Raw genomic sequence first — 24,417 nt, 5'->3', positions numbered from 1 at the left:
CTGAGAAATAGTGTTGTCATCTCTGCATCTGAAGTTTTGGTTTTGAAACACACTCATCTTCTGCATGCAGGAGATTGCTCCAGATTTTCCAAAATATTTTGGGGGCTCACAGGATCGGTGCAGTCACTGCTTTACTTAGCAACAATCTCTCTGCTGGCAGAACTAAACATTCGTACAAGGTGTGTGTGGTTAGTCTCCTGAGTGTGGGAGGCTAGGAACCAGACTGTGCTTTGGACTGGGGTTTCTTTAAAAGCTTCGTTTAACTTTTTCCTCCTGTTCTCGTCGATGGACACTCTTAAGAAAACGTTGCCTCTTTTGATCACTTTCTCAGTGCTCTGCCCTATCAGAACCGTTTGCTTTTACCCACAACAAATATGGTTTCCACCCAGCTGCTCGGAACCCATGTGTCATTAGCAAACAGGGCCCCGAACTACTTCCTGTCTGGATTTTGTGCCCTCAAGAAATATGGCTTGTGCACTTCCAGTTCAAGAGCTGCAGCTCCCCGTGTTTTCTGCCTCTGCTCTGTGAGTACAACAACAAGCTAGCCAGGGTCTCTGCTCCCTTTCCCCTTGCAGGTGGAAGCTATGGGATGGAGTGTGAGGGTTGCAAGCTGCTTTAATGATGTCAGCTGGAGGGGTGCCAGTGTCTGGGGAGGTTTTGGAAACAAGGTGGGGGGAAGGTAATATATTTTGTTGGAACAGGGGAGAGAGATAAGCTTTCCAGCTTATACAGAGCTCTTTCTCAGGGCTGGGAAAGGGACTCCCAGCCTCAGGGCGGAGCAGATTTAGACACATCGTAAGGGGCTCTGCCAGGCAGAGTGGCCCGTAACCCCTCTGCACTCAGCTTTGTCCTGGGGGAAAGGAGTGGGGGAAGCCAAGGGTGCTAGTGAGGATGGGCGGGGGGGAAGGGAGGTAGTGGTGTCTGCAGCAGTGCTTGGCGAGAGGCTGGGGGCTCTGGTACAGTGGGACAGGGGCGCACAGGAGGGCTGGGTGGCTAATGGGGGAGGGCTTCCTATGCCATAAGGGGAGCTGCCAGCGAACCCTTTTCAGGGGGCATGTGGGGCAGGAGCGACTGATCGTTAGTGGGGTCTGGGTGCAGCCCATCAGCCCTGCTGACCCAGACTCACACAGCTTCTGCCTGTGGCCAGTGGGCGGCCAGACCTCTCCCAAGGCCTTGCCCCCGCACTTGGCCTATGCACACCGAGTAGCGCTGCAGGCCTTGATCCTGCGAACCTGTCTGCATGGGTAGATCAGTGCAGGCACAGGATCCCCACTGCCAGCTGTCAGGACTGGGGCCGTGGCGATTTCTCTCATGCAATATGGTGCAATCCACTGTGCCGAGAGCGTCCCTGCTGGAAGCTGGAAATGGGTGACCGGGTGGATCAGCTGTTCTGTTCATTCCCTCCCACGCACCTGGCACTAGGGATGTGAATGGGTAACTAGCAGCACCCTGACCGGATGATGCTTCCCTGTTTCTGTCAACCCGTGGCCTGGATCAGCTCCCTGCCCACACGTGGTGCAGCATGGTGGACTGGTCTGGCCGGAGCAGCCCACAACGCAGCAGGCCAGGCTGAAGCTCCCCCTAACCGTGACAGGGGGCCATTCCAGCCCAGCAGGCCCTCCACGCCACGCTGCTGGGCGGGCAGGGGGGGTGCTCCAGCACTCCCCCTCCCTTGTTAACTGATTAAATGGGATTTTACATCCCTACCAGGCATTGGCTGCTGATAGAAGACAGGAGAGTGAGTTAGAGGACCCAGTCTGGCCATTTTTATGTATGTTTATCCCCCCCCGCTGTGCTGGAAAGCCAGGCTTTGTAAATCGCAGTGTGAGGCCGGCCCCATTGCAGAGCACTACAGGGCGTCGTACCATCAGCAGGGGCTGAGCGTCCCTGCTTGGAACCAACGGCTTGACCTGAAGGCCTTTTTGCTCCCCTTCCGTGTCCCTTGCTGACTTTCTCTGGGAGCGCTTCTCTGTTTTGCTTTTGTTAGAAGCAGGGGAGCCCGTAAACTGAGCTTTAAAAAACAAAGCTGGGGAAAGCATCTGTTCAAATACAGCCGCTGGCTCACATGCCGTGTTTGGAGGATGGATAAATAACAGAGCCGGGCCAAACATTTCATTCTCTCACCCCCCCCCCCCCCCCAAAACGGAACCCATGTCTTTTATAAATGTTAGTGAAACATTTTTTTTACCAGCTTCAATAAATACTCATTGGGGAGACTGCTCCCACCATACTATTTAGAAGGCGGTCCCTTCCAGCTCACCTGCCACTTGGCTAGTTGTAAATTATATTCATGATTAAAGGGGTGGGTGGGTCTTTAATTTGGCTTTCTTGGTTCAGTGGTAAAAGGAGACTGCCCTTGGGGGACTGGGAGACGCTGTGATTCAGGGTGTGTGTATGTGTAAGAGGGGTAGGGATAGCGGTGGTTAATGTAATCAGTGCCGGGTCAGTCAGACAGTGGATGATGGGAGGATATGGAGTAAGGGTGTCAAACTCATTGGAAATAGGGGGCCTGGTCTGATACCCTGCCTTTGTGCAGGCTGCACTCAGCAAATGTTAAAATAGAAATAACCAAAGATAGGCCATATTGACAAGGGCTTATCTATTTTAGACTTCTCCACACCCCCTTAAATGCTACCAAGTGGTCCAACACCCGGGTTATGTCTACACTGAGATCTTCTTCTGGAAAAAGTTAGGCAATTTGCGTACCTTTTTCCACTTTTTTTTCCCCGGAAGAGGCTTTTCTGACATTTGGCCCGTCTACACGGGGCCAACTGGGAAAACCTCCTCTTTCGGAACATCCCTTATTCCTCATAAAATTAGGAGTACAGGGCTTCCGAAAGAACGTGCCTGCTTTTTTGGAAACTGTTCTGAAAAAGCGGACGCGTTCCCTGGACGCAGCAGAGTTTTTCCAGTATCCCGGAAAAACTCTGTAGTATAGTTATAGCCCAGTATACAAGGTTTTGCTGGATTACTACACTGGAATCTGGATTATGGGCTAACTCCCTCATGTGGACCCTGCTGGCATATGCTAAATCAGGCTGGGCAAGATGCAGCTTGGGACCCACCTAGCACTTTGATCCGGCCCACGGACTGCATCTGGCCCCTTTCTATTCAGATCCTGCTACCCGTGCCACCGTATAGGTGGTGGTTAAGGCACAAGGTCTTATTTATATGGCTCACAGCTCATGGTCACGGCACTACCCCGGCATGGGCCGGAGCCACAAACCCTTTAAATAGCTGCAGCAACCCCAGACCGTTGTGGTAGCGGCAAGGCTAGGAGCGGCGAGCCCTTTGCTGTGCTTTTAATTCAAAGCCTCCAGCCTCCGAGAACTCTAAGGGCAGGTTAGAGGCGAAGGCTGCAGTTCTCAGTGCTGCGTTTGCAGGGTTTGTTTTTCGGTGGGCGCTGATTTTTTCAGAAGTTCTGAAAACCCACGTCTCCGATCGAAGGGAATGGGAGCTGCAGAGGCTTAGTACTAAATTGTCTCCAATTGGGATGCTCCCAATAAGTGCCAGTCATCTGAGCCTGGTGCTAGCTCTGATTGCTAAAGATCATATCGCCTTCCTAGAATATCCTCTGGCGGCAGAGGCATGTAGATTAGACACATAGGCAAAGGCAAATGAAGCTGTGATTTAAATGATCGCGGCTTCATTTACATTTACATGGCTGCCGCACTGAGCCGACAAACAGCTGATCAGCTGTTTGTCGGCTCAGCACGGCAACCATGTAAATGTAAATGAAGCCGCGATCATTTAAATCGCGACTTCATTTGACTTTGCCAAACAAACAAATCTACATGGCTCCGTCAACGGAGCCATGTAGTTTAGACGTACCCTCTATGAGAGCTGAGATGGCACCAGCCTACCAATACAAGGAGAGAGTATTGACTTTTCAGCAGGGCTGTAAAAAGATCGAAGGAAATTCTTTCATAAATGTGCTATTTTTATTTCCCAGGGAAGAGCCACTCCTGTCCTAGGCTGGACAAATAGTGGTGTATGTGCTGACTTCAAGTAACATGTGGTCTTTGAAGGTCACACAATTTTGGCAGCATGATCAGCTGAGGCAAGGAATCTAACTGACCTGTTTTTCATTCCAGAAGGTTGCAGAAAACAGATTTCCTAGAAGGGAAAGCTGAATGACAGATGACCGCAAGCACTGGCAACTTGTCCACTTCTGGACACTACCCAACGAGTTGCTAAATTGTCAGTGATCTATTCAGAGGTAAAATCCAAATGAAAAGTTGTGTCCCGCCACTTGTGGATCTAAGAAATCCTGGGTTCAGTCACTCACCATCACTTTTCTTCTGAGATCTGCCACCCCAGAAATCTATTATGGCAGGGGTTCCCAACCTGGGGTACATGTACCCCCAGGGGGTACGAGAAGCTTGTCAAGGAGATATGGGGAATATTTGGTAAATAACTATATTATCCTAATTGAAATATTCAAAAAGTAGTAGTGTGAGTGAAAAAAGTGCATTCTAGAGTCTAGAATTTATTTCCTTTCATATTGAATAGGGGGTACGGGAAGGTTTACTAAAAGCCAAAGGGGTACGGGGACCGAAAAAGGTTGGGAACCCCTGTATTATGGCATTATTTATGAGGGTATGGCTCATCACCATCTAGTCTGTGTGTTTTTCCTCTTTGCCCTCCCCTCCCTCTTTTTGCTTTGTCTTGGAGAGCATACGCACTTGACGTCTTTTATGTTTCTACTAGGGTTGTCAACGAGTAGTTGACTAGATGATTAACCAATAAGCCTAGGGCCTAAATTTAGCGGTTAATCTAGTTGACTACTCGCATTTCCCCCACCCTCCCTTGCTGCCTCTGAATCAGAGGCAGCAAGGGGAGGGAGGTGGGAAGCAGTAGCCCTTGCTGGGGGAGCTGGCTTAAAAGCCGGTTCCCCCCAGCACCAGCTCTGCAGTCCTGCCTGCCCTCTGTCTTTGTGTTGCTGCCTATATCAGAGGCAGCAATGCGGTGGGCCAGGTGAGGCTGCTGTGAAGTAACCTCTGCCTGCAGTGGGCCCAGGTTCTCCGTGGACAGAGGCTGCTGAGATCTGCAGCAACAGAGGTTGGACTCCTGCGGACAGGGGGCTGCTGCCTCTGTCTCAGAGGCAGCAATGCAGGGCAGCAGGCAGCTGGTCTACACGGGGAGCTGGTCTTTAAGAAGACTTCCCTCATGGACTGGCTCCCACTTGGCAGCCCATGCTGATGCCTCTGATACAGAGGCAGCAGCACGGCGGGGTGTCAGGGGGCTCCTCGGGAGTGGAGCCGGAGTGCACTGGCTGCCATCCCCGCCCCCGGGGACTATAGAATAGCTGGTTAGTTGACTATTCTATTACCTGCTATCTAACAACCCTAGTTCGTACAGCACGATAGTGTTGGGAACCCTGCTTGTAACAATATGACTAGTGTGGAGGATAGCAGAAGAGTGGTGCACGGCACATGGTGCAGGGATGGAATTTTGGCCAGGGACTCCTAGACATAGTTCAAGTGTTTCATCATGTGGTGTAGGAATATTAATGTCCATGCAACACAGAGGGGGTGTCAGTTTCATAAGACACCCTCCTGTTTACTAGTGAGCTGCAGTGTCTTCAGTTTGAAGGGATGAGTTGACCCAGCTGCTGGCAGTTGCCTCAATGCAGAAAAAAGACTCCAAGCAGCTGCTTAATGTTAACCACATGAGCAGTCTAACTTGGCTCATGTGCTCAATGCTGAGCACATGTCTCGGTATTTTCCTGGACTTGATATGTTTCCAGGGAGCCCTGCTTTGTCAGACTCGATGCTTAAAACTTCCAAGTTATCCCCTTTGCCTGAGCGGAACAAAGTCTACTTCTTTCATATCCCCTTCCTCTTCTTAGACCCACTCTCAATTAGTTTAATCAATAACTAAATACCGAAAACAAAATTCTGCTGTGTGATAATAAAGAGCATGACCAGATAAGCTTTTCAAGGTTTGCTTTCCTTTGGGTTTTCTTGCTACAAAACAGCATGATAATAGCTTTCAGGTATCTAAGAGGGTGTTACTAGGAGGAAGAAAAATTATTCTCCTTGGCCTCTGAGGATAGGACAAGAAGCAATGGGCTTAAACTGTAGCAAAGGAGGTTTAGGTTGGACATTAGGAAACATTTCCTACCTGTCAGGGTGGTCAAACACTGGAATAAGTTGCCTAGGGAGGTTGTGGAATCTCCATCACTGGAGATATTTAAGAGCAGGTTAGACAGACATCTGTCAGGGATCTAGAGGGTACTGGGTCCTGCCATGAGGGCAGGGTACTGGACCTGATTACCTCTTTAGGTCCCATAGTTCTCGTGTTCTATGATTTGGATCCCTGTAACAAGTTGTGTCTTTTCTGCAGCAGGGCCATGGAGGGAGATGAAACAACTTCAAACCACTCTTCAGAAAACAGCAGCATACTGGACCTTCCCTCTGCGTTTGATATAGCAGACAGCTTCCTTCCAGAACACAGCGCTGGGACCAGTGACGAGCCTCATAGTTCTGTGGGTACTTTTGCCTCATCGGCATCCTTAGGTAAAGACCAAACTGTCAACGAATGTAAATATTCCTGTTCTCACACACACTTCCTTGAGACCAAGATGAGTCAGGTCAATGGTTACTGCTTAACACAGGGTGTAGTTTGAATCAGCTGTAAACACTGTGGCTGAATTTTGATGTAAGTGCATCTGGCTTACGATAAAGCATGACAGTGCTTCAGGATTGTTTCTGTCAGTTGACCTCAAGTAACACCCTCTTGCATCAACAAAAAATCTTGCTTTGTACAATTATAACCAGCAAGAAAACATCAATTTTGCATGTTTTTCTAACTTCCCTTCCTCCATTTGCAACCTGTGCCCTCATTTAAACCAGAGCAGGACAGGGATTCTGTTTATAAAAGGCTAAACAGGCAACTGAATGGCTGTTTGTGCTGCTTTTCTTGTGGATTAGTAATAAGCTTGCTGTGGAATATGATTATGCCCAGCAGCTAGGGAGACGCTGGTGAAATGTCTTGCCTCGTTTTGTTTCTTAGAGAGGGTGGATTTCTGCACAATGGTCATGAAACTGAGTGTTGGGCCAGTTTTCAGTTTAGGAGCTGCTCTGTTGTATTTATCCACAAAGGAGCTGAATTGAAGTTGTGTGCTCAACTTTCCATTCTGGTATTTTTTACTAATTTTTGAGGATGTGACTTTACAACTGGAAGGTTCATTTAATGTAACTGTTGTGCATATACAGGTCAAACCACTCTAGGCCAGAACCCTCAGGACCTGGTCAGTGCCAAACCAGAGAATTTGCTGAAATATGGGAGGCCAACATTGTCTAGCAGCATTACCAACGCTTCCACTGTGTACCTGTCTATTAGAAGATATTTAAATATAAATTAGAACTAAATAACAGCACAGAACACTGAGAACTAGGACTGGTGGCTGTAAAACTTTATGGGACCATAAGAAACTTGGCCACGCCCATTGTAAATGGATATCTGGCTAACTAAAATTACTGATGTTGCCAGACCAGAAAGTGCCGGACTAGAGAGGGTTAACCTGTAATATGTACACAGGTACTGTTCTGCTCTTACTTTCTGAGTGTGCTTCAGGCCAGTTTCACTTCCTTTGTGTGTTTTTAGGAAAGAATTAGTCTACATTGGTTGGAGTGCCTTTGAGGAAGTGCATTCAAATAGACTATGACTACACCACAAGTTTTGCAGCATAGTGTATGCCAATGACGGACTTATTAGCACGAGTCGTGATGTCAGCATATTTTCTGCTGACACTTTTTGTGGAGAGGCATAAGGATCTTGCACAAAAGGTTTTTTTTACGTAACATGGAAGTGGCTACGCTGCTTCTTTTTGTGCAAAAACCCCTTGCGCAAAAAGCGTCGGCAGAAAATATGCTAATGACATTGCAACTTGTGCTAATGAGTCCGTCATTAGCATACTCTCTGCCGCAAGAACCTTGTAGTGTAGACAAAGCCATACAGTATTAACATCGCTATCTAAGATGTCAGTAGATGGCCCTGTTGCGCACAGTTTTCTAAGTTCTTTTTCTTAGCATGGGAGTAAATGTTCAATCTAGGGATGCCAATATCTGTTAAAATAGTTAACGGGCATATGATTAAAATTAGATTGTTGCATCGGCCTGCCAACAGTTCACTGGTTCAGCCAGGGCCGGGGTGCCCTGCCAGCTCAATACAGATGCATCTGACATGGCTGAGGTCCAGCCAGCTGGCCCGACGCAGCGAGGGCTGCTCCGACCTGGTGTGGTTAACCGTCCAACCAGTCACACGATGAGCATTCTGGTAAGCCTGATGCATACTGGGTAACCGATTAACCTTTTCCATCCCTAGTTCAATCATGGGAAGACAGGCTGTGTGGGGGCTTGGTTTTGGTTGTACAGGATCATGGGACTGGGAGCAACGTGAGCAGCTAGAGAATTTGCTCTGTGCCTGGGGCCCTGAGGACCATCAGTTTTTAAAGCAGAGTGGCTCTTTCAGAATCAGACATCAATTCTGGCCTGAGATTTTTGGAAAGAGGGATTACCCCACATGCTGAGTGACTATCTCTGTTACTGGTTTGGTGTATATGTGTGAACAAAGCAAGTTACGTTTAGAATTAGGCCTGGCTGAATATTTTCCTTGAAATCTGTGTTTGCTTTCCACAGAACATTTAGATTTTTCATTTAAAACAAAATCTAAAGCCAAAAAGTTTTGGTTTTGGCCAACATTTTTTTATTTCAAATACAGTCACTGTGCCTTCTGGGAGTTGGTTGTACTTTTTGGGTGTGCAATACCCCCATTCTCCGCTACGTGCCAGGCTTCCCAAGGGACTGACTACATGTCTCATACTGTGCCTATGTACACTGTGCCTATGTGACAGCCATGATTCACTGTGGCATCTCAGCAAGAAAGGAGAATGTGGTGCATTGTGGGAAATGTAGTCCAGCCAGGGAACCCAGCCCATAGAAAAGAAGGATGGTGTGAGGTAGCTGAACTACAGCTCCCATGAGGCACCATAGTAGCATTTCTGAATCAACTCTCTTCATTATATGGTTGAGATTTTTTTTTCAATTTTCTCACTGAAAAATTGGAATTTTTCACAGGGGAAAAAACCCAACAAACCCATTTTTGACTCACTTAGAATAATCCTCAGACTTGCCTCACTGATTTCTTCACCACTGTGAAGTTGAGTTGTTGGACTCTGTCAGTTGCCATGGTGTGGCAGAGATGTTAACACAGATGTTAAAACAGGGTATCAGAAGAATTGGCAGTAATATGTCACATCCTGTGACCCTCCCTGATGTTATTGCATCATACGATCCAGGTTCCTTCTCCCTGCACCGACTTAAAAATTAGTGAGGGGGAAGTTTGTGGCAGGGGAATCACTTCACGTGTGAACTACATGGTGCTCAGTTGTCTGAGCCTTTCAGCTATTTCCAGTTAACATTGTTTTGTTGTGTCCTATTTTTTCCCCAAGGCTCATCAGCACAGTATTCCATTGCGTGTGGCTTTTGCCAACACTGTCATCAGCAATAGGAGTGACTCTACCGACAGGGCGTTGGACACTATTAACAGGGCATGGGGCAAAGCTGGAAATGGTTGTACTTAGCCTCCACACCTTTCTGGAATGTTAAATCCAAACTGCATGGAACCCACCGCTTTCATCTCTTCAGTCCCAGGGTTACAAAGGTTTGCGGCCATTCCATGAAATAGCGTTATTGTAATCCAGGCTCTGTCAGGTTGAAAAGTCATTTGCAAACAGGTTTGGAAATAAAAAAAACCCTATTTCTTCTGTTAGCAGGCAAAGCTATCAAAATCCCGGTGGAATTTCTGTTGCTATTGGAGATTTAATTAGTTAAAAGAAGGTGTTTAATAGTGATGTAACAGTATAACTGTATAAACGGTTAACCGATACACCTAGGCTCGTCAGTTACTGTTAATGGTTACACGCAGGCTCCCCCCGAGCCAACTACCACCCCACACTGCTGGCTCTGTATCTTTAGAGCTTGCAGCATGTAAGTACTGAGATTTTCAGAGGTTACAGAGTTACCTAATTAACTGCTTTTTAACATCGCTAGGCTATGTCTAGACTACAGGATTTTTTCGAAAAAAAAAGTGGCCTTTTTTCGAAAAAACTTCACCTGCATCTAGACTGCTGCTGTGTTCTTTTGACATTAAATCGAAAGAACGCGGCGGTTTTTTCAATAGCGGTAAACCTCATTTTACAAGGAAGAACGCCTTTTTTCAAAAGAGCTCTTTCAAAAAAAGGCATTCTTGACCGCAAACAGGCGTTCTTGACCGCATCCAGATTGCCTGGGTGCTCTCTTTCAAAAAAGCGGATCGCTTTTTCGAAAAAAGTTGTGGCTGCCCTGCCTAGATGATCTCTTTCAAAAGAAGCTTCTTGAGAAAGAAGTGTGTAGTCTAGACGTACCCCTAGGCTGTGTCTACATTGGCACCCCTTTCGGAAAAGGGATGCTAATGTAGCACTTTGGAATAGGCAAATCCGCGGGGGATTTAAATATCCCCCGCGATATTTGCATTAACATGGCTGCTGAAGTGCTACATTAGCATCCCTTTTCTGAAAGGGGTGCCAATGTAGACGTAGCCCTAGTGTTTAACGCCTCTTCCTCACCTCTGCTGACATAAGATGCCTGCTTAAGAGCTGAGCAAGGGATGATAACTTTTAGTCATCAGCACCTCTACTGGTCACTCCCTCTATTGCTCATACAGAGGATAAGCCCCCATGAACCCAGCCTCGTTGTGGTATCATGAGGCCTGGGCAGTTGACTTCAGTTTCTAGTATGACAATTCCAGGACTGTGTCACAAGTAAAATAGCATTAATTTGTGCCAGCGAGTCCAGCCATGGCTGTGTTTTGCCTGTTGGGAGTAGGTACATTGGAAGAGGCTATGTGACCTCGTGGTTATAGTAGAAGATTTGGCCGATTGGCATTCCTGTTCTAATTTGAGCCTTGATTCATTTCCGCTCTTGGTAATGCGCCGCTTGCGAGTAACAGCGGCGTGAGCTATTTCCTTGTTGCTAATGAGAATACGCCAAATCAATATCTTTGCTTTGGTGGAGAAATCCCTCGAACAATGGGATAGGCTGGGGTTGGTTTGTTTTAGAGAGACAGTGTGTCGTAGGTTTTCTGTGAGCCTCAATACGTGTATTCACAAGGGCTGGGATCTGTGGGCAGTCCCTGTGATGAGAGTGTATGGTGACTTATTTGCTCTCAGCCTGTTTTTCTCCAGCAAGGGTTGATGCTCTTTGATTTAATTTGTGGTGATGATGAATGTGGGGTGGAGCAGGCACATGTGTTTACACTGCAGTCCCACGTCTGGTTGGCGGAGCCCCGAGTTTACAGCTAATTAGCTAGTCATAACACATGGTTAAAACAAAGACAAACTGCTCAAGCTAACCTGAAACTTCATGTTGTGTATTATGGGATTAGAGGCCAGATCCTGCATCTTTGCTCATGTACAACTAGGGATGTAAAATTGGGGTTGAACAGTTCACTGGTTACATTTAAAGGGTTAACTGTGATCCCGTGGCAGGGGTTGCTTCAGACCAGCCATGCCCACTCGCTGCGGGCTGCTCTGGCCAGGCCTGGCTGGCCATGTAATGAACAAAGGGCAGCTCAGGTCAGGTCTGCCTCATTGTGCGATGGGTGGGGGGCTGTTCCGGCTGGGCACAGGGCCAGGGTTGCTGCTGCAACGTGACTGGTCGAGGTCCTATCTCTCCCAGCTGGGGCGCGAGGCAGGGGCTGCCGGTGCGGCTGAAGTGCGGGGTTGGGACCAGGATCCTGACTGCCCCTGCTTAGGACCTGGCATGCTGGGTCCAGGATCTCGCCTGCCCCCTCTTGCAGCTGCTGGGGCCGGCACAACAGGGATCCTGCCTGGCATGTGGTGGTGCTGGGGCAGGGCTGCCAGAGTGTCTGGGGTTGGGCCTGCTGCTGCGACCCCACCTGCTGCCCTGTCCAGCTTCCCATTACCAGGTCCAGTTAACCGGTTACCTCTCCAGTAAGCCTAATGTTACCAGTTAACGTGGTAACCATTTACATCCCCATGTACAACTCCTGCTGACTTCAGTGGGCACTTTGGGTGCACAAAGAATGAAAGATCAGGCCCCAAATTCTTCTTCTTTTATTCATATTGCAATTGCATCTAGCCACTCTGACTAAAGCCAAACGCTGATGAACACGGAGTACAGTACACTTGATAAAAGACAGCTCCGACCCGAAAAATTTGCAATCTAACCACAAACTTATTTGAGTATAGTTTTCTGTACAATTGTCTACATAAAACGATTCTGCTCCAAATATCTGAGTCCTGCTCTATCAGTGCATCTATAAAATCATTCATGTCTTTTATTTTAAAAGGAGACCTCTGCTTTCTAATTTGGGTGGCTGAAGCTTACATAAGTCCCGTTGCAAGTCAGCACTGCGAAACAACAATCCGCAGTAGCATGTCTCAGGGTGTGTCTAGACTACAGGGTTTTGTCGACAAAAGTGGACTTTTGTCGACAAAACTATACCTGCGTCCACACTACCGCTGAGTTCTGTCGACATAACGTCGACAGAACTCAGCAGTTTTGTCGACGCTGGTAAACCTCATTTTACGAGGCATAACGCCTTCTGTCGACAGAGTTTCTGTCGACAGAAGGCGTTATTGCATGTAAACTGTCCTTTGCGTCTACACTACCATGTCGACAAAGCAGCTTGCTTTGTCGACAGAACTCAATGTAGTGTAGATGCTTTTTGTCGACAGAAGTTTTGTCGACAGTATCTGTTGACAAAACTTCTGTCGACAGAAGCCTGTAGTCTAGACGTACCCTCAGAGCCCAAGTCAACTGACTTGAGCTCTTGAGATTTGCACCTCAATGGAGCTAAAAATAGCTGTATAGATGTTCTCGCTCAGCCTGGAGACAAGCTCTGGGACCACCCCTCACCACCAGGTTTCATAGCTTGAGGTCTAGCCCAAACAGGAATGTCTACACTACTATTGTTAGCCCTGCAGTGCAAGCCTGAATTGGGTTTGTTTGTTTGTTGCATTTTAGTCGTACTCTGTCATGTTAGCAGCAGGAAGCGTGACAGCACTGACACCAAACTACACATCTAAGGGGAACTTGGATACCAAAGAATCTCACAGTTACAGTCCTAGCTGGTGTTACCTCCTCTCATGACATGGTGAAAATCGACCCTGTAACTATTATTTATTTGTATTGCAGCAGCACCTAGGGACCCCAGTCATGAGCCGTCACCCCATTGTGCTAGGTGCTGTGCAAACCCAGAACCCAAGATAGTCCCTGCCCCAGCAAGCTTACAATCTAGATATGAGACAACAGATGGATACAGACAAATGGGGGAGCGGAAGGAAACAGCGAGAGCATATTGCTCAGCATGAGTGGCGGCTGCACATCTGCTTGCAGGATTTAACTTAAAGCAGCCATTGGCTCTAACCTGTACTATAAAGAGTTTTGACTCGAAGACCAGCTTGGTATGTGCAGTGGACATGACAGGTCATTCTTCGAGCTCTGTTTTAAGTGCCATTTCTAGTTTGACAAGGACAGTGGTGTCTCTTGCTGCAGTGTTCATTTTCACACACACACGCACGCGCGCACACAGGTACTGCCAGCAGGAGTCACTGTCTCTCAGAACAAAACAACCTTCTTAGAGGCTATGCAGAGAGAGACAAAGTAATATTTTCCTGGCACTCCTCCTGAATTGGATTGATACTGACCAGAAAGCATGACATTCTGCCCTCGGGCATCTGGAATAATTGCTTATGTATCCTTGGTGTGACTGAGTCACAAGCAATAATTATATGTGTATATATTGTAGGGAGGATGTATTATGTGATTGGAAGGGAAATGTTGTGTCATAGTAGCTAGGTAATTCCATTGGACTGTTGAATCAGCAAATCAGTGATCCTAGTCACATGAAAATGCTAACAAACACCACATGTCCATGTGAATGAGTGATTTATGATTCGTTAGGCAGGGCGTGTTTTCCTGCTGTAACAATATCCAACTGCTGACATTTTTAGTGGTTACACATTTACACGCAGGGTGGCAGGCGGGAGCCAGTCAGTGCTCACGGGGAACTGGCTTTTAAGCTGGCTCCTTGCGAACACCGGCTCCCGCTTCCCCCCACCCTCCACCAACAGCGCTGCTGCCTCTCTATCGGAGCAGTAGTGTAGAGGGACAGGCAACTCCACGGGATCCGGTGCTTATAGGAAACTGGCTTTTAAGCCAGCTCCCCCCGAGCACCGATCCACCTCCCTCCTCCCCTGCCATTGATGCCTTTGTGGGAGGCAGCAGGAGGGGAGGCAGACTGCCCTGGGGAGCTTAAATTGGCTCCTCACAGGCACTGGCTCTCACCTTTCCACTCCCTTGCTGCCTCTAATATGGGGAGGGGGGAGAGGGTTGCATGTAATCGTTAAGATTAACCATTAATCCTGAGCTTGTCAGTTAATCATGTAAACAGCTACATGCTAACATCCCTAGCCACATTTTCAAGCTTTGCTGCACAACCACGAAAGTGTGAATGTTTTATTTTTTAATGAAAGCTGAGATTCTCGACGAATGAAATGCCTCCCTGGGTCTTCAGAAAAAAACACCAAATATCAGGGGAGTTAGCAGCAGTGATTGCTAGAAGACATGCTACATCTATTCAGTATGCCTATTGTCTTTTCCCCCCGGTTAAGCTCTTTTTTGAATTAGTATCTGAAATGAGACATGTCCATATCAATGCATATTTATTCTGACTGGTCTCTCTTTTACATTTACTGCTCACTTTGCCTTTTGAGAGCCTCTTCCATCTTTTCCAACAGAGCTATGCTATGTGTGTAATTCGAAGAAATGGTTACACATGCTGTAGGTGTTTCCCTGTACCTGGGATATGCATGCATGCTGTCATGGAATGCTGAAAATTAAAGGAACAGGCTGTATTTTTAATATCAATAAGCCATGTGGATCAGTGCTGGCACCTGAAAGGCCACTTAGAGGTTCATGGGAGTATAAAATTCAAAGTATTCATTCTTTATCTTGTACATTAAAGGAAAACCCAGCTTGGTAGCTTCACTACCAGGAGCAAAGTGTCAGAACATATTCTATCTCGCTGCATTCATTAGGGAGAAAGTGTAATGCCAAAGACCAGAGACTTTATATAAAATCTCATTAGAGACACTGTGTGTATGCTATAAGTCCAAACCGGCATTCTCTAGTGATGTTATCCATTCAGAATCAAATTTTAGCTAAAATGGCAAGCCACTTGTATGTACAGTTGCCACCGTTTCATGCAGAGATGGATGTGCAAATGGCAATTTAGATGCCTACATTCCCCTTGCATATGCAGAATTATTGCTACTGTGTGCAAAGGTAGATACACGCTTGCACATGCAAAAATTAACAAACAAAAAATAATAAATTATCTGCCTGTCACATATGCTCTGATGGATGACTTGATCAGAAGGGATGTATATACACACTCTCATTTTCATAAGGGAAAGAGCCCCACTGGATATTAGTGTTTAGAATGAATCATAGAACATAGAATCATAGAACCATAGAGCTGGAAGAGACCTCAGGAGGTCATCAAGTCCAGCCCCCTGCCCAAGGCAGGACCAATCCCAACTAAATCAACCTGGCCAGGGCTTTGTCAAGCTGAGACTTAAGCACCTCTATTGATGTAGACTCCACTATTTCCCTAGGTAACCCATTCCAGTGCCTCACCACTCTCCTAGTGAAATAGTCTTTCTTAATATCCAACCTGGACCCCTCCCACCACAATTTGAGACCTTTGTTCCTTGTTCTGCCATGTGTCACTACTGTGAACAGCCTCTCTCCATCCTCTTTGGAACCTCCCTTCAGGAAGTTGAAGACTGCTATCAAATCCCCCCTCACTCTTCGCTTCTGCAGACTAAACAGACCCAGCTCCCTCAGCCTCTCTTCGTAGGTCATGTGCTCCAGCCCCCTAATCATTTTGGTTGCCTTCTGCTGGACCCTCTCCAATGTGTCCACATCCTTTTTGTACTGGGGGGGCCCAGAACTGAACACAATTCTCCAGATGTGGCCTCACCAAAGCCGAATAAAGGGGAATAATGACATCTCTGGATCTGCTGGAAATGCTCCTCTTAATGCATCCTAATATGCCATTAGCCTTCTTGGCTACAAGGGCACACTGTTGACTCATATCCAGCTTCTCATCCACTGTAACCCCCAGGTCCTTTTCTGCAGAACTACTACTTAGCTGGTTGGTCCCCAGCCTGTAACAATGCTTGGGATTCTTCTGTCCCAAGTGCAGGACTCTGCACTTGTCCTTGTTGAACCTCATCAGATTTCTTGTGGCCCAATCCTCCAATTTGTCTAAGTCACTCTGGACCCTACCTCTGCCCTCAAGTGTATCTACCTCTCCCCCTAGCTTAGTGTCATCTGCAAACTTGCTGAGGGTGCAATCCATCCCCTCATCCAGGTCATTAATAAAGATATTGAACAAAACCGGTCCTAGAACTGAACCTTGGGGCACTCTGCTAGAAACCGACCGCCATCCTGATACCAAGCCGTTGATCACTGCCCGCTGGGCCTGGCCTTCTAGCTTTCTATCCATCTTACCGTCCATTTATCCAAGCCACATTCCCTTAGCTTGCTGGCAAGAATATTGTGGGAGACCGTATCAAAAGCCTTGCTCAACTCAAGATATATCACATCCACTGACTTTCCCACATCCACAGAGCCAGTTACCTCATCACAGAAGCTAATCAGATTGGTCAGGCACGACTTGCCCTTTGTGAATCCATGCTGACTATTCCTGATCACTTTCCTCTCTTCCAAGTGCCTCAAAATGGATTCCTTAAGGATCCCTTCCATGATTTTTCCAGGATCCGAGGTAAGACTGACAGGCCTATAGTCCCCTGGATCGTTCTTCTTCCCTTTTTTGAAGATGGGCACTACATTTGCCTTTTTCCAATCATCCGGGATCTCTCCTGATCTCCACGACTTTTCAAAGATAATGGCCAAAGGCTCCTCAATGACATTTGCCAACTCCCTCAGTACCCTCGGATGCATTAAGTCCAGACTCATGGATTTGTATATGTTTAGCTTCTCTAAATAGTTCCTAACCCGTTCTTTACCCACCATGGGCTGTCCATCTTCATCCCATCTTGTGTCACTTAGCACATTAGTCCAGGAGCCGAGCTTGTCCGTGAATACAGAGGCAAAGAAAGCATTGAGTACTTCAGCTTTCCCCACATCATCTGTCACTAGGTTACCTTCTTCATCCAATAGGGGCCCCACACCCTCTCTGATCACCTTCTTGATGTTAACATGCCTGTAGAAACCTTTCTTGTCATCCTTCACATCCTTTGTCAGTCGCAATTCCAATTGTGCTTTCGCCTTCCTGATAACTCCCCAGCATTCTCGAGCTATATATTTATACCCCTCCCTGGTCATTTGTCCAAGTTTCCACTTTGTAAGCTTCCTTTTTGTGCTTAAGTTCACCAAAGATTTCCCATGTAAGCCAATCCGGTCTCCTACCAGGTTTTCCTCTCTTGCTACGCATCAGGATGGTTTCTTTCTGTGCCTTAAATAAGGCTTCTTTAAAATACTGCCAGCTCTCCTGGACTCCTTTCACCTTCATGTTAGCATTCCAGGGGATTCTGCCCATCAGGTCTCTGAGGGAGTCAAAATCTGCTTTTCTGAAGTCCAAGGTGTGTATTTTACTACTCTCTTTTCTTCCTTTGGTCAGGATCCTGAAATCTACCATCTCATGATCACTGCTTCCGAGGTTGTCACCCACCTCTACTTCCCCTATTAGTTCCTCCCTGTTTGTGAGCAGAAGGTCAAGCTGCGCATGGCCCCTGGTCGGATCCTTCAGCACTTGTACCAAGAAGTTATCCCCAACATTCTCTAAAAACTTCCTGGATTGCCTGTGTATTGCTGTATTGGTCTCCCAATAGATGTCAGGGTGATTAAAGTCCCTCATGAGAACCAGAGCCTGCAACTGGAAGCTTCTCTCAGTTGTCCGAAGAAAGCCTCATCTACCTCATCCACCTGATTCGGTGGCCTGTAGTAGACACCAACCACAACATCACTGCTGTTGTTTGCACCTCTAAACTTAACCCATAGGCTGTGTCTACATTGGCACCCTTTTCCGGAAAAGGGATGCTAATGAGACACTTCGGAATTGCAAATGCCGCAGGGGATTTAAATATCCCCCGCGGTATTTGCATGAACATGGCTGCCGCTTTTTTCCAGCTCGGGGCTTTGCTGGAGAAAAGCACCAGTCTAGACGGGATCTTTCGGAAAATAAAGCCTTTTCCGGAAGATCCCTTATTCCTCTTAAAATCAGGAATAAGGGATCGTCTGGAAAAGGTTTTATTTTCCGAAAGATCCCGTCTAGACTGGCGCTTTTCTCCGGCAAAGCCCCGAGCCGGAAAAAAGCAGCAGCCATGTTCATGCAAATACCACAGGGGATATTTAAATCCCCCGCGGCATTTGCAATTCCGACTTGTCTCATTAGCATCCCTTTTCCGGAAAAGGGTGCCAATGTAGACACAGCCAGCGACTCTCAACAGGTTTTTCTCCCTCTATATACTGGAGTTCTGAGCAATCATAGTGCTCTATAATTAGAGATGCTCTATGATTAGAGCGCTTAGAATGCTATGTTAAGGCACTAAATTAAGGAATGGTAGTTTGGTTTCTGCTGCCCTCTAGTGATCAAAATACAGGACTATGTAGCACTTTAAAGACAGTGTAATTTCTTTTGGTATTCCAAGGTGGGATCAGAGGAGAGGGGTTTGTAAAATGTGGTGTTGGAGAGTTGTCTGGTTGCCTCCTGGTTATAGTCTCTACTTACGCAACATCGATGACATCTTTATGATCTGGACGCATGGCCAAGAAACACTGGAGACATTCCACAGAGATTTCAACAACCTACACCCCACCATCAACCTCAGCCTGGACCATTCTACACGAGAGATCCATTTCCTGGACACCACAGTACAAATCAGCAATGGAAAATTAGACACCACTCTACAGAAAACCCACTGACTCATACAGTTACCTACATGCTTCCAGCTCCCATCCAGAACACACCATATGATCCATCATCTATAACAAGCCCTTCGATACATCTGCTCTAATCCCACTGACAGAGACCAGAAACTTCAGGATCTCTACCAAGCATTTATAAACCTCAACTACCCACCCGGAGAAATAAAAAAGCAAATTGACAGAGCCAGACGAATACCTAGAAACCATCTACTTCAAGACAGACCCAAGAAAACCAACAATAGAACACCACTTGTCATCACCTACAGCCCCCAACTTAAACCTGTCCAACACATTATCAATAAACCACAGCCTATATTGGAACAGGATACCATACTCAAAGAGGCTCTGGGAGACAGACCCATAGTCTCCTATAGACAACCACCTAACCTCAAGATGATTCTTACCAACAACCACAGAACATACCACACTAATACCAACCGTGGTACCTTCTCTTGCAACAAACCCCGTTGCCAACTTTGTCCACTTATTCACTCTGCTGATACCATTATTGGACCTAACCAAGTGAGTTATAAGATCAAGAACACATATTCCTGCGCATCCAGAAATATAATTTATGCTATCATGTGCCGAAAGTGTCCGTCTGCTATGTACATTGGAGAAACGTCTCAGACACTTCGCCAAAGGATCAATGCCCACAAAACAGATATTAGATAGGATCACAAAGAAAAACAGTTTCTTCCCATTTCAACCAGAAAGAACATTGTCTCAACGATTTAATTACCTGCATCCTGCTTCAAAAGCCTTTTAAGACTGCACTTGAAAGAGAATCCTCTGAACTGTTATTCATGCTTAAATTCGACACTTTACACCTGGTCTGAATAAAGAATCTAATTATCTTACCCATTACAAAGATAGCTTCCCCAATTATCACCTCTAATATCATTAGCTCACAGACATTTACCTCCCCCCCCACCTCCCTTCTGTTCTGAAATTTGATTTGTCCTTTTCATATGTGTTCATTTTTTTAAATTGTATCCTTTGGTATATATGGTTGTGACCATTTTCTTCTGAGGAAGTGGGTCTGGCCCACGAAAGCTCATCATCTAATAAACCATCTTGTTAGTCTTTATAGTGCTACATAGTCCTGTATTTTGTTTCAGCTACACCAGACTAACACGGCTACATTTCTATCACTACTCTAGTGATCAGTATTACAGGCAGTCCCCGAGTTACACGGATCCGACTTATGTCGGATCCGCACTTACGAACGGGGCTTTCTCGCCCCGGAGCTCGCAGGCAGCGGGACCGCCCAGAGCGCAGCGGTCCCGCCACCTCGACCTCCGGGGCGAGAAAAGCTGCTCCGGGTGCCCCTGGTCTGCTGGGGACCGTCTCCAGCAGACCAGGGACACCTGGAGCAAAGCCGGGGAGGCGGAGGGGTCCCGCGCCTCTGAGGCTTTGCTCTGGCAAAGCCGGGGAGGCGCGGGACTCCGCCGCCGCTGCCGCTTTGCTCACGGTGCCTCTGGTCTGCTGGGGACCGTCTCCAGCAGACCAGGGACACGGGGAGCAAAGCCGCAGCGGCGGCGGGGTCCCGCGCCTCCCCGGCTTTGCCACAGCAAAGCCTCAGAGGCGCGGGACCCCGCCGCCGCTGCGGCTTTGCTCCCCGTGTCCCTGGTCTGCTGGGGGGGGGGAGCGCAGCTAGTGCGCTCCCCCCCCAGCAGACCAGGCTTTTGTTGTGGACCCTGGGGTAGAGCAGCTGGGGTGCTGCTGGGTTGGTCCTGCAGGGACCTATCATAGAATCATAGAATAATAGGACTGGAAGGGACCTCGAGAGGTCATCGAGTCCAGCCCCCCGCCCTCAAGGCAGGATCAAGCTCCGTCTACACCATCCCTGACAGATGTCTATCTAACCTGTTCTTAAATATCTCCAGAGAGGGAGATTCCACCACCTCCCTTGGCAATTTATTCCAATATTTGACCACCCTGACAGTTAGGAATTTTTTCCTAATGTCCAATCTAAACCTCCCCTGCTGCACTTTAAGCCCATTACTCCTTGTCCTGTCCTCAGAAACCAAGAGGAACAAATTTTCGCCTTCCTCCTTGTGACACCCTTTTAGATATTTGAAAACCGCTATCATGTCCCCCCTTAATCTTCTTTTTTCCAAACTAAACAAGCCCAGTTCATGAAGCCTGGCTTCATAGGTCATGTTCTCTAAACCTTTAATCATTCTTGTCGCTCTTCTCTGTACCCTTTCCAATTTCTCCACATCTTTCTTGAAATGTGGCGCCCAGCTGTTCTGTCCCAGGCTCAAGATTCAGCTGCTGTTGAAACTGATTTTTAAATGTCCGCTAGGCTTCCTAGTCCAAACTACCTAGTCCGTGCCGCGTGTAGCCGCGCGGCACAGAGTCCGCACTAACGGACATTTAAAAATGGCGGCGCCCGGCAACATGCAAATGAAGCCCGGGAAATTCAAATCCCGGGCTTCATTTGCAACTCCGGTTGCCTACATTACCACCCTAGTTCGAACTAGGGTGGTAGTGTAGACATACCCTGAGTATCAGTCTCCCATGCCACCCTTCACTTTCATTTTTTTGCTGACTTTTCACCTGTTTCTAAAACTGAGAACAAAACACTGGCAATGTAGGGCCTTGCATTGCTGAAAGAGGGCCCACCAACACTGTCCTGGTGGAGCAGGCCTCTAACCTGGCAAATCCCGTCTTTCACATGGTACAGACTGATCAGACCTAAGGTCCTTCTGCCCATGGGCCGGCTCTGACAGTGACCAGCATGAAATGCTCCAGAGAAAAATATTAGTATTCTCTCCAGTAGGCAGATATAGGGTAATATGCCCTTCCCCCAATACACCTTAAGTTTCAGCCTGATCTTTGTCAGAGGCTGGCTAAATGCCAAAGCAAGAGTTTTAAAATACCTTCTAGAATTTTTAGAATTAATTAGATCTCTGGCAGTTTTGAAGTCGTGTTCAATCCCTTTTCAAAGAGGCTGTTTTAGTCTAGTTGTTTATCAAGAAGAGAGAAACATTCAGACCGCTGTTTTGTTTAAGACAAGAGTGTTGGTTTTTCAGGTTGCAGGCCTGATGTGAAATCGTGTTTCCAATTAATCACTATTTTTATTTCCAGTGCACTGGCTCAAACCAAACATGATAGCGGTTTTCAGATATCTAAAAGGGTGTCACAAGGAGAAGGGAGAAAACTTGTTTGTCCTGGCCTCTGAGGATAGAACAAGAAGCAATGGGCTTAAACTGCAGCAAGGGAGGTTTAGGTTGGACATTAGGAAAAAGTTCCTGTCAGGGTGGTTAAACACTGGAATAAATTACCTAGGGAGGTTGTGCAATCTCCATCTCTAGATATATTTAAGAGTAGGTTAGATAAATGTCTATCAGGGATGGTCTAGACAGTACTGGGTCCTGCCATGAGGGCAGGGGACTGGACTCGATGACCTCTCGAGGTCCCTTCCAGTCCTAGTATTCTATGAAACATCCCTCAAGTACAATTCAAAACAAATCCCCCTCTTCAAAGCTTAATGCTGTACCTTGGTACTATGAGCTGATCCTCAGTGAGAGTAAATTAGCATTGCTCTGATGAGATTAATGGAGGCACACTGTTTCACTGCTGCTGACGCGCTGGCCAGTTGTATTTTTTTCAGTGTCTGTTAGCAAAGTGGTGTAATTGCATCAAATATTAAATAAAGTAGAGAAGCTAAATTATGGCTTGTATCAAATTAATACAAGTAAATTAAGCCATGTGACCTAGAAAACTGGAGATCTCTGGCTAGATGAGAGGCTGCATGTCCCTGTAGCTGTCTCTAATTAATTTTTCAGGAATGCGTTCTACAGAAATAAACCAGAGAAAGAGAAGCAGACATCTTATTCTGTATGTAGGAAGAAAAGTAACCATGGATTGCTTTTAAAAATGAGAATGAGATTTAGAAAGAGCTCTCTATTAATCATATGTTCCAAGGATTTTTCCTTGACTATACTAACTCTTGATTTCTACAGTCCTGTTACTTGGAGTGTTTCTGACTTTCAACTCAAATGTAGTAATAAAGTACTTTTTGCCTAACTCTTCATAGTTCACAATTGACTGTTGTACAGAAAATACGTGCCATGACTCTCATATACATTTAGGTTTGCCTCATCAGATTCTGAGGTTCTGCCTTGGAGTTTGCTGGCACCGCCACAGACTTGTTCTTTAGACAAACTCCATAGTCTGGCGTTTCTCTTTTTATGTTAGTCTGCCAGAGGTGAATTTCATTCTGTTCAAAGAACTGAATTTTCTCTAGATATCCATTTTGCCTGCATTTTAAAAGGGACTTCACAAGGAAAAAAGCTTTTCATTTAATCTTTCAAGGCCCGAGTTTTTTGTTCTGCTATATCCACTGATGCCATCACTAACCCATAAGAGGACTGACTTTAACCCATAAAATCGAAGACCACTTCTTAAAATAGAGGCCCACATCAACATGCGCTGCTCTGTTTACAAGCGCAAATGATATTTATATTGATTTGGGGGAAGTTTTCTGGCCTGTGCTAAACAGGTCAGACCAGATGGTCACAATGGTCCCTTCTGCTCTTGGAATCAATTAATCTAAAGTGACAGAACTGGGAGTAATACCTGCTGCATTCTCTGCTTTAGATGGTTGTAACTGTACATCATGCAAGTAAAATACTGAACCTTGAATTCCAGTTTCAACAAGTGACTGAGGGTACATCTAGACTGCGCTCTAAAATCGAAATTTGTGCTATACAAATTGCATATCTTATTTTGATTTTATTTCAAAATAGGCTATTTTGAAATTTGGTATGTCTACACAGTGCCAAATTTCAAAATAAAGCGCTATTTCAAGACATCCCTTATTCCTCGTGGAACGAGCTTTACAGGAATGCCGAAACAGCACGTTCGTTGTTTCAAAAATTATTTCAAAATAGCGGATGCCTTCCTTGGATGCATATCCGATATCCCAAAATAGCCATGCAGTTTAGACGTACCCTTAATAAAGGAACTGCAACTGATTTGTAACTGATTATACACTGTTTTCAAATGTATGTATTTTAATTTTAAGCTTTAAAATGTTTTCATGGGCTAATTAGAGAGGTTGCTGAAGGTGTAAGTCAGGGTAGAATTTGGTCTATTGATTTGGTTTCTGACCTGGAACTTAGAAACATTCACACGAGTTTAACCCCCACGCTTCAAAAATAAAAACTGTGAATCTAAGGAAGCGTTTAAGAATTTAAGTTTTGTTTCATTCCACTGGAGGCAGTTTTCAACCCAAACAATAGCATTGTACTAACCGCTAGTGGATGTCCACTCCAGGGTGAAACTGACCAGCTCACTCACAAGGCAGTATTCAAGGGTTTTTTTTCCAATGAGTAAGAACTTGTCTCCCCTTACTGGAAGATCATAGAATTATAAT

The 24,417-nt window shown here is 46.4% G+C and overlaps 1 protein-coding gene across 1 annotated transcript in view; it reads left to right on the top strand.

The window, feature by feature from the left end:
* Positions 1 to 425: 425 nt before the first annotated feature.
* The window catches only part of SHLD1 (shieldin complex subunit 1), a 76,892-nt gene continuing 52,900 nt past the window's right edge, over positions 426 to 24,417 (top strand). Inside the window, exons 1-3 of the mRNA XM_075925722.1 lie at positions 426 to 524; positions 4,095 to 4,219; positions 6,349 to 6,521. Of these exons, the coding sequence (XP_075781837.1) occupies positions 6,356 to 6,521 (166 nt within the window). The 5' untranslated portion in view covers positions 426 to 524; positions 4,095 to 4,219; positions 6,349 to 6,355. The remainder of the gene's footprint in view (positions 525 to 4,094; positions 4,220 to 6,348; positions 6,522 to 24,417) is intronic.

Source organism: Pelodiscus sinensis, chromosome 3, assembly GCF_049634645.1.
Source record: "Pelodiscus sinensis isolate JC-2024 chromosome 3, ASM4963464v1, whole genome shotgun sequence".
In the NCBI taxonomy this organism is placed as follows: domain Eukaryota; kingdom Metazoa; phylum Chordata; order Testudines; family Trionychidae; genus Pelodiscus; species Pelodiscus sinensis.
Note: the sequence above shows the minus strand (reverse complement) of the source record. Positions and strands in the feature narration are given on the sequence as shown.